Genomic DNA, 10,799 nt, shown 5'->3' on the forward strand with positions numbered 1-10,799 from the left:
GCCAGTATTTTCTGCTCATTGCACTTCTCTGTGCCCAGTTGTGATTTCAGCTTATTGCCACTTGAGGGCATTTTAGAGTCTGGTGATAAACCAGAGAAGCTGATAGAAAGTTTGCAGCAGAACTGCCCACATGTTGCTGAAATGTAGGATAGTGTGGACACAGAGCTGGGCTGCTCTTGGGCGGGTGGTCATTTGTCATCATAATAAGATGAGAACACAACCCCTCCCCCATTAACGCCATCATTGTGGTAACCACCTAAGGAGGAATTTACGTCCCTATTGTGGTTTTGTTTTTTTGTAGAGATGAAACCACCTTAGTTTCGCATGACTGCTGTAAAGAGAAGGTAAAACTGGAGTTCCCATTCAGGAAAGGGTCTTCAGAGCCTTAGATTCCAGGAGAACTGAACACATGGCCTCATTTAAAACTGTATTATAACTGTTAAACAAACTCCGGTTCTAGGGAGGAATTAATTATTCTCTAATGATCTTTTGACTTGGAGGTGAACTCTTTTTTCCTTTCTGCATTTTATAGCACTGAAGGTACATGCCTGTGCCCGGCCTAATTACATGGATTTCTCCAAGACTGTTGGGAAAGTCTGAGTTCCCATGCTGACATCGATCCAGTTATGTCCCAGCTTGCTTTTCAGACTCCAAATTCTATTGATGATGAGGGGAAAACAAAATAGCAAACGCTCCAGGAAAAAAAAGAAAACGGGCAAAATAATAGTTCAGCTGTCAGTTCTTTAATGAGCTAGCCCATCGCAACTCCCTTAACCCCTGCTTCTTATTCTCAGTTGTATTTTTTATCTTACTACACTGAGTAGTTAAACTAGATACCATATTGTTTCTTTTTAATATGAAAACTTTGATGATAGTGTAAATATCAGAAGTTAGGTTTTATTTTCCTAGTCAGGAAAGGAACAGGTTTTTACCCTCTCCTGGACCATCTCACAGGCCCAAAGCGCCTTCCTGAGTCAGGCATTAGGGAGTGGTAGGGAGGCACCAGTGAGCCCAGCAGCTGCTTGGGTGGTTTGTGCGAAGACCTGGTGTGAACACTGCCTTCACGTACCCTTACAAAGTGCTTTGGAACGTTCCTGCCCGCGGCTGGAACCCAGCCAGGTACATTGTGCCTTTGGGTCTCAACCAGAACTGCCATTTCACTGTAGAAGCCCTCCTCAGGGTGGGTCTTTCCGAGTTCCTGACTTCCAGATTTAGGTCCGCCGTCCTAAACCCAGACAGATGTGCAGGAATTAATTCTGGAAACGAAGGTAGGTCTTGTAGGCTTCATTGTTTCTTATAGCTTGGATCGTGTGATGGCCTTTCTGGAATGTTAACATTCTCTCTCTCTGTTTCTTGATACTCTAGTTACCAGAAAAACTCATAAGCAAATACAGCTGGATCAAGCAGTGGAAGCTTGGACTGAAGTTTGAGGGGAAGAGCGAGGCCCTGGTTGATAAAATTAAGGAGTCCCTCACTTTACTGAGGAAGAAGGTTTGGAACATGTAGTTTCCTTTCTGTGATAAGTGCAAAGCTCTCACTCCCGAGTGCCCCAGCACGCCACTTCTTAGTCTTCACTTAGTGGATTACCACACGCTCTTGGCTGGTTTTTAGGCAAAATAATTCTAAACGAACACAAACACTTCTTATGAAGTGTTCGGTAAAATGAAGAAATATCAACATCGTGTATTCTCGGAGGAGATGATGTGTTTAATGAAACGTTTAACTTTGTTTAAAGGAAACCGTACAAATGTAGTCTTTTCTTCTAAGTTCTGACAAGTTTCAGGGATATCATTAAGTCCATATCTCTTACAGGATTATCAGTGATAATGAATTCACATTTATTAAATTCTTCCCAATTATGTTCATGTTTTAAGATTCTGTCCATATTTATTAGACTTCTTTTCTTTCATGATGATTTTCCAGTGAAGCAGATTTAGTAACTTGTCTTTTGACAACTGTCCTGAGGGTTTTTCTGAAACAGAATTGTGAGGAGGAACTTGGTCTGCTGATTCCCAGTGATTTGGTTATTAAGTACTCCCTCTTCTGTGGCTTTCCGCTGCCTTATGTGGGTCGATATCCTGCTTGCACACTGGCCCACACAGACCTCTGGGTCGCTGGCCTTTGAACAGCCTAAAAGCTCTCCTCACCAGGGACCCTGGATTGAGGGTCTGTTAATTGCTCCAGGCTTTGTAGATGGAGGAGGGAGGCCGGTAAGGAGGTGTCAGGCATCGGCTTTCAAGATTTCCCCCAGCACATACCCGGGTTGTTGATCTGTTCACTTGACTGTGGTCTGCCCCCATGAGACTTTCAGCTTCACCAGAGACTGTCCTGTCGATTCCTTTACAGCCAGTGCCGGGCACTGAGCCTGACGCATAATAGGCATTTGGTAAATATTTTGTTGAATGAGTGGAGGGCCCTGAGTTCCTGGAGCCTAGTTTTTATTTACAAATAGGAGAAATGTGTACTGGAAACTATACTGTCGAAGGAAGACTAGTGATAAAGAAATGGGAGCAAGAGAAGGGGAGAGGGGGTCTGTTCTTGTTGCCTGTTGGAGCAGAGCGCAGGATTCAAGGGGGCCGGGGGACCTGCGCCTGCCCAGGCCCTGGGTTAGCAGGGGGTCGAGCACGGGGCTCCAGCCCTGTGGGAGTGAACAGGAAGGCTCTTCAGCTCAGACACTGGTGACAGTTTCCTTTTGAACTCCTTTAAGTTCTTGTGAGGTTGCTTTATTAGCTGTGCCTACTGTAACTAGATCCTCATTTGGGGGCATGGTTAAGTGATTCCAATTTGTAATAACATTAAAATTATGCATTAATTTAACTCTGAGCCAAAAAAAAAAAAAAAAAAGCCTCTGAGCCGGCATCGCTAGCACTTTGTATGTGCCAGGCTGCACACTAAACGTTTGATGATATATTGTTTAATTCTCACGACTCCCTGGGTATCGTTGCTGTGGTTATCCTCACTTTGCAGATGAGGAGACGGAGGCCCTGCAGAAGCCACCAGCTGCTCGGTGGCAAGGCCTGTATTCCACCCTGACTATCTGACTCCAGAGCTGCGTTCTCGCCTGCCGGCTTGGTCCCCTTCTGGAAAATGTGCGGTGTTCCAGCTTGCAACCCAAATACTGGAGCGAGTCCGGTGGCACAGTCATTACTATTAACACTTAACTCTTGTATTTAAAGTTCTAACGGTTTTGGGAGGAGCAGTAGTTACTGGTCATTCATAAGGATTAGTTTTATGTTGGCATCTCTTACCCTCATTCACTTTAACTTAAAAGCACATATGTTTATAGGGTTTTCTTTTTCACTTAAAGAGTTTGCTTATGTTAGCTGAATACCTGATCCTCTGCTTTACTCTTAATCAGAAGTCGGTAAGAATTTCCGGAATGCATTTATTCATTTGAGACTCAAGTGTATATTTAAGAGGTTAGAAGGGTAAGTTTAGTAAACAGATATTCAGGAAACCCAGCCATCTTCCTGGCGCATCTCCATGTTTGAGGGTTGGCTTGGAGTTTCTGGGTGGTAACGGCTGCCGTAAACCCCTTAAGGGGAGTAGTAGTTTCAGCTTCCCTTCACAGCGTCTCCCACAGGCCTCACACACACGTGTTAGCTCTCCTGTAAGTATTTCTGATTGACCGGTTTGATCTCTTTGCCTGGGAAGATAGGGGAGTTGAAATTTCCATTCCATGGCCCTAGAGTTCTCCTTAGTGCATTATACTTTTGTTTCAAGTTAGTGCAGGAAGAACTGAATAAGGAATTTGTGAGGTCTAAAGAGTACCATTGTTTGAGCTGGAAGCTTGAGCGTTGAGCGTTGGTACGTGACCCATGGTCGCCTGCCTATTTTGAAAATAATTTTGTGCTCATCGTGTGGAATTTTACCAGGGACTTTTAGAACAACAATTTAATTATTATGTAACTTTCTTATTACAGTGGACAGGCTTGGCTGAACTGAGAACTGCCGAAGCGAGGCAGATAGCTTGTGATGAACTGTTCACGAATGAAGAAGAGGAGTACAGCCTCTATGAAGCTGTAAAATTTCTAATGCTAAACAGAGCCATCGAACTATATGATGATAAAGAGAAGGGAAAGGAAGTACCATTTTTCTCTGTGCTTCTGTTTGCTCGGGATACGTCAAATGACCCCGGACAGCTGCTGAGGAACCATCTCAACCAGGTGGGACACACTGGTGGCCTTGAACAGGTGAGTTGTACCTTTGGGAGTATATTAGCCCAAAACAGCAGCTTCAGCCGTCAAACATCATCTCAGTTTTTGTGGGTCAGGAGTTGAGGAGCGGCTTAGCTGTATGGCTCTGGCTCAGGGTCTCGGGAGGTTGCAGTTGAATCTTGTTCAGGGCTGCAGTCATCTGAGGGCGTGATTGGGGCTGGAGGGTCCACTTCCAGCATGGCACACTCACCTGGCTGTTGGCAGGAGGCCTCAGTCCCTCACTGGTAGTTAGTGGGAGGGTTCTGTTCCTCACCATGTGGGGCTGCTTGAGTGTCCTTGTGACATGGCGGCTGGCTTCTCTCAGAAAGTGATCCAAGAAGAGAGCAAGGAGGAAGCTCCAGTGCCTTCTATGATCTAGTCTTGCGAGTCACACACGGTCAATTACACTATATTCTGTTTGTTAGAAGCAAGTCACTTAATCCTTCCCACATTCAAGTGAGGAGTGCCAAAGAATTGTGAACCTATTTTATAACCACCATGGTTATCTCAGCCTGGGCTTTCTTCTGTAGTGTGGTGGATGGGATCAGTACCCTTGGCTCCAGTAAACAAATAAACCAAGCACTTGGAAGAGTCCTCTGAAGGGTCTTGGTTTTTTCGTTTTTTTGTTTTTTTGCTGCGTTGCATGGCATGTGGGATCTTAGTTCCCTGACCAGAGGTCAAACCCGTGCCCCTTGCAGTAGAAGTGCGGAGTCATAACCACTGGACTGCCAGGGAAGTCCCTGAAGGGTGTTGTTTAATCTTGGAAGCTGTAGCTGTATTAGGTAACATCCTTTAGAAATAGAAATGGAGTCACTTTAGCCAGTAGAGCCCAGCCTGCTCTTAGAGCTTTCACAGATATGCTAAGTTTGGAGTTTCACACAGAGACCCAGTACTGTCCTGTGGGTCAGCAGTTGACTCACCACACCCTGCACTATCTACCTTTGGTGTGTTCATTACGTTGCCCTGAACAGCTGAAGTGTTTTTTTAGTGGAGTAGCCAACCACTAGAATAGCATTAAGTCTCTCTATCCAGAGTGCTACTTTCCTGCTTGCACGGCTGACTCTGGTGCTTACCTTTTCCTGGTACAGAGGAAAGAGCAAAGATGGTGGTCACTGCTGGGTCAGGCAGGATTGAAGATAAAACTATTTTTAAAAATTATCTGTACTCCGAATGTAAGTTACTTAGGTCTCCGGAACCATTACAGATACCTTGCAGTAACAAGCCTGGTAGAGTGTGGTTTGCATATTAGACTGAAGTTAGTCCTTTCCGAGTCCCTACAAGGTCTGCTGTAACATTTTTTAAATAACGGTTTTACTGAAATATGATTTACATATCATGAAGTTTACCCTTTTGACGTGTGTAACTCAGTGGTTTTTAGTTTGTTTATAGAGTTCTGCAGCTATCACAGCAGCCTAATTTTAGACCATTTTCTCACCCCTGCAGGAAACCCCATGCCCTCATTCCCTTTTCTCCAGCCCTAGGCAGCCACTAATTTACTTTCTGTTGTTATAGATGTGCCTATTCTGGGCATTTCATATAAATGGAATCTTATAATATGTGGTCTTTTATGACTGGCTTCTTTCACTGAGCCTGATGTCTTCAAGTTTCATCCATATTGCAGCATGTATCAGTACTTCATTCCTTTTTATTAACAATAATATTCCATTGTATGGATATACCACATTTCGTTCATCCATTTGAGTTGTTTCCACTTTTTAGCAATTATAAATAATCCTGCTGTGAACATTATTTACAAGATTTTTGTGTGGAACTGTGCTTTCAGTTCTCTTGGGTATTTACCTAGGAGTGGAATTGCTGGGCCACTTGGTAATTCTGTGTTTAAGATTTTGAGGAACTGCCAAACTTTTTAAAAGCAGCTACACTGTTTTACATCCCCTCCAGCAATGTTTCAGAGTCCCATTTTTTTACATCCTTACCACACTTTTTTTTTTTTTTTTTTTTTAAATTGAGGTGAAGTTCATATAACACAAAATTAACCATTTTAAAGTGTACAACTCAGTCACTTTCGGTACCTCTGCGGTGTTGTGTGACCATCACCTGTGTCAAGTTCCAAAACTGTTTCCTTCCCCTGAAAGAAAACCTGGTGCCCGTTACGCAGTCGCCCCCAGTGATTATCTGTTTGATTGTAGCCATTCGAGTGGGTGGGAAGTGGTATCTCATTGTGGGTTTGGTTTGCATTTCCCTGATGACTTTTCATGTACTTACTGGTATTTGCATATCTTCTTTGGAGAAATATCTGTCCTATTCAAGTCTTTTGCCCAATTTTTAAACTGGTTATTTGCTTCTTTATTGTCGAGTTGTAAGGTGTTCTTTGCATGTTCTGTACACGAGTCCCTGATCAGGCACAGGATCTCTTCTTGATGATGTGCTTGCTTATAACGACCCATATACACAAAAGGATGGGGGCTGGGCCCACGGGGAGGAAGAAAGGCTGTGGCTGAGCCGTGCCGTGCACCTCGGGGACACCAGGGCGGGAGCGGGTGGTGAGCTGCATCCTTCACTGTGGCTTCCCGCCACACACTTCAGTGTTTGCTCTTCCCCCAGGTTGAGATGTTCCTTCTCGCCTACGCCGTGCGCCACGCCATTCAGGTGTACCGGCTCTCCAAGTACAGCACTGAAGAGTTCGTCACCGTCTATCCCACCGACCCCCCCGGGGACTGGCCAGTGGTGACCCTGATCGCCGAGGATGATCGGCACTACAACATCCCCGTCAGAGTGTGTGAGGAGACGAGTCTGTGAGACACGCTCGGGCGGCCTGGCGACTCGGCCAAGGTGCACCGGCGGCTCCTCGGCTCGGTCCTCGGGCCCGCAGGCCCCTTGGGATGAGCTCTGAGCACTCTTGGGCCCTGTGAGCCAAGCTGGGCTGGAATGCTCTGAAGACTAGCTTTTGATAATCAGAATTAATCAAGTTTTTTCCCTCACCTATGATGCAATATGTTTCACTGGGGGCCTTCAGAGCACACCTGTTGACAGGTGCAAACTGCATCTCCATAAAACAAACACATTTGTATCAGCGGAGACTTACTCTGGAGAGGAAAATACGCTCAGAGCTCTCTCTAGTCGTAAACTGGCTTTCCGTTGTTTTTGAAGATGGTAATTTTTTTGTTTTGGTGGTAACGGGTCTCTGCAGTGCCCTTCCTGTGCACCTATGCAGTCTGCTTACATGGTAGGGTTCTGGGGCACAGCCTGCCAGTGGCCCGGCCGTAACATCCTCTGATAGTCTCATCGAGCAGTGGTTTGGATTTACACGTTAATTAAAGCTGTTCTAAGCAGATTGTCTAATGGAAGGTTAGGAACTGGGTCCCCAGTAGTGAGTTATTTAAAGGCTGGAGAAGGAGCTGCAGGAAGAGGCAGTGGCAGCAGGACGTCCTGGCTCTGAAGAACGTGACAGGCGCCTGCGGTTGGGAACACACCGGGTCTGGTGCTCGGTGCAGGCGCTGGGTGGTTGGCGGGCGAGCGCGGCTTGTCGCTCTCTAGGATTGGGGCTGTTCCTTAGTCTCCACTTCCATGGATTCACCATTTTATAGTCAGAACAAGGCTTAGATCCACCTGCTTTTTTAGAGGCGACCAAGGCCAAATGATTATTTTTTGGAGAATGCTTCCATTGCCAAATCCGTGTGGCTCCTCTGTTGGATGAATAACAGCAAAGCGTCTCAGGCTTTTCATGGGTAAGTTTAAACAGAGCATGTGCTTAAAACTGACTGCAAAAGCATGGCCGAGCTGCATCTGCCCTTGATTTGGCTATGCCTGGGGTAGGCAGTGTTCTGGCCACGAGTGATTGCATGTCACAGGCTAGGGTGGTGCCTGGGGGCTGGACAGGGCAGCCCAGCTGAGTGTGGTCTGCATTAGGGCCCGAATCATCCACGTGGGGCGTGTACCATGGCCACGGCGCAAGGGATGGGACGTGTCACTCTTTAGGACTGTGTCAGTGCCATCTGAATTGGCTCAGTATTTGTGGACGTGGTGTTACCCTGAAGCACTGAGCTTTATTTTATAGTAAGTAAGATCTTTATTTGGTCCAATTTAAGCTTATAGTTTATAAGCTATCTAATCTTTGGTTTTTTTTTTTTCCTCAGAGGGGCAAACCTTTTGTGATAGTGTTAGTTTTGCTTTCACTTAAAAATTAAAATTCTTGGTTGAGAAAACTCAGAGGACACATAAAACTATGCAGACTGTCACATTAATATTGATATTTTCCCCATTACCTCATCAATAATATTCATCACGTTTTGGTAGCTACTTATTCATTGGAGTGTTTGAATTAAATTCTGCTCTAAATGTGTGTGAATGTGTTGGAGAGGCTTTGTTTTTCACTGTGAAATGCAATGGTGCCTCAAACAAGGAGGTACCTAGAAGCCAAATGAAAGTAAAAATGATGAATTCTTGTTGGCTTTGATGCTTCATTTTATGTAACTTAATTTTCATGTAACTTACAACAGGAAATCCTTACCGTGCATTCTTGAACATTTTTAAAAGCACAACTTCAAACACTTAGGTTGTATAAGGCAGTAGGGGTCTGTGTCCATCTAACTGTTGGTTCATAGCCGCTGCTGAATTTAATAATAATCGTGATCACCTGTCTTTGCATTTTGCGAATGTTCTAATCTTAGTGAACTTGAGTTGAGCTGGGCTTCTGGGCAGCTTGTTTACATTTCGTACTTTTTTCTTGTTCCTGTGTGTGATACTGTTAGAGTGTGTGGAGAAACTGTGGTCTTAACTACCCCATTGATAAAATTCAAAAGGCTGCGTTTAAGTTGCTCTCTGTCCCAAGGCCTTATTACACTCTGCTCTCAGACTGCCATCCAGGCTTAGAGGGATCACAGCATAAGAGAAGTAAAGCTTTCAAAGAAACAGTACTTCAGGAAATATAGATGATTGGCCAACTTTAAAAATATTTTTTTTGTTGCAACATGCAAATACAGTTGCCCCAAGTTTTAATTCCATTTTTCATTCCTGCTCTTGGCCTGGTCGGGTGACAGCAGCAGAATTGAAATTGAATTGAGACCAAAATGGATTCAGGAGGATAATCTACTCAGAGGGAATTTCTAAAATGATAGTGTTCCAGAAAAAGAAAGGTAGTAGGAACGACACTGTGCTTACTTTCTATCCCAGAGTTTATTGCAAGAGTTCAGTGGTCTTGGACCCTATGGTCTTGGCAGAAGGATAATGTCGACCTTAAACAGGCGTGACTTATACCTTTGAGCTCATTTAAGGTGCATTAAACCTAAAAGAATTTCCCTGTAACAAGTTCCATGGAATTAACGCTGCTCCCTCAGAACTTTTCCCGCTTCCCCTCCTCACCTGCTAAGCTCCTACATTTACAGCATCCATTGATTTCACTCATAACACATGGAACAGTGATGGTGGCCGTTGAGAACAAGCTGCCAATGTGCGCTCTTTCACTTAGGATCTCAGCGTCGGGGGGGGGGGGGGGGATTTGATCTGAAATGTCAGTTCCTCTTCCTTAGAATCCAGCATATCCAAAAATGCTTTAAAAGCACAGAACAGGATTGACCCTGCTGTCTAGATAGAGCCATTTACACTTTGGTTATTCTGTTATACATTAGGTTAATATCTGGTAAATACTGATGTTTTTCTTTGTGGAAAACAGACATTGCCTTTGTTTTCTTTCATTATTCTTTTTTCCCTCCAATTCTAGAGGTTATCAAGTAAAATCTCAGGCCACATGAATCTCACACCTCTGTCGGAAGAAACACCTTTGTTGGTTTTTGTGTGCTTGTGTTTTCCTTTGTTTTTTAAGAGGCTGTGTTATTCCTCCTGCCCTCTTCACCCCAAGGTGCTCTTTCACTTAAGAGTTTGTAGTCTGCATTTTGAAGAGCTTCCAGGTGGTGACGGTTAGGTGCTGTCTCCCCTTTAATGATCTAGCATTCTTACATCACAGCGTAGAAGTAGGACTCAAATAGACTTCCTGGCTTTTTCTCCTTTTTGGTGTTAAAGTTTGATTGTTTTCCTCTCTCTCTCTTTCTAAAGCAAGACTTTGCAGGTACTCCCCCTTTGAAAGCCAGAAAGTGTTTTCAGAAGTATAAACCTCCGGGGAATGTTACTTGTAGGCATACACAAAAATACATAGGTGCCTTTTTAAAAAGATCTGTATCTACTTAAAAACAATAAAAAGGAAGCCCTGAATGTGTGTGGAGTGAATCTGAATCTGAAATGTGTGTGAAAGGTATAGAATCCCCAAATAGTTGAGCAAAGGCAGGGCACAGTGTCAAGTAATTTAAAAATGGCCCAAGGAACTGTAAGAAGTGAACTGAAGAAGGAGGAACTGATTTTAGATTAAAAATGCCTTTTAAAAACAAAACAACAGACGCCTGACAGACCTCCATGGCTTACGTTATACAAGGATAAAAATCTGAACCGGTGGAAGACTTCTGTGCGTGGATTCTGCGAATTCCTTTTTCTAAAGTTTAAGTCCCCTACTTAACAGAAGGAGACTATGTAATGCTTAACTCTTTCGGAAAAACTTCTTGGTGATGTCTTCTGAGGGGCTGGAGAGATCAGGGAGCCATTGCTGAGTTATGCAGTGAATTAAGACATGGGCAGCTGATGATTAATACCTGT

General features: G+C 44.2%; 1 protein-coding gene across 1 annotated transcript in view; it reads left to right on the plus strand.

The window, feature by feature from the left end:
* Nucleotides 1-9,600, plus strand: part of OTULIN (OTU deubiquitinase with linear linkage specificity) — a 31,227-nt gene extending 21,627 nt beyond the window's left edge. Inside the window, exons 5-7 of the mRNA XM_061187659.1 lie at nucleotides 1,366-1,491; nucleotides 3,924-4,193; nucleotides 6,762-9,600. Of these exons, the coding sequence (XP_061043642.1) occupies nucleotides 1,366-1,491; nucleotides 3,924-4,193; nucleotides 6,762-6,956 (591 nt within the window). The 3' untranslated portion in view covers nucleotides 6,957-9,600. The remainder of the gene's footprint in view (nucleotides 1-1,365; nucleotides 1,492-3,923; nucleotides 4,194-6,761) is intronic.
* The last annotated feature ends 1,199 nt before the right edge of the window (nucleotides 9,601-10,799 follow it).

This window comes from Eubalaena glacialis, chromosome 4, assembly GCF_028564815.1.
Source record: "Eubalaena glacialis isolate mEubGla1 chromosome 4, mEubGla1.1.hap2.+ XY, whole genome shotgun sequence".
Taxonomy (NCBI): Eukaryota; Metazoa; Chordata; class Mammalia; order Artiodactyla; family Balaenidae; genus Eubalaena; species Eubalaena glacialis.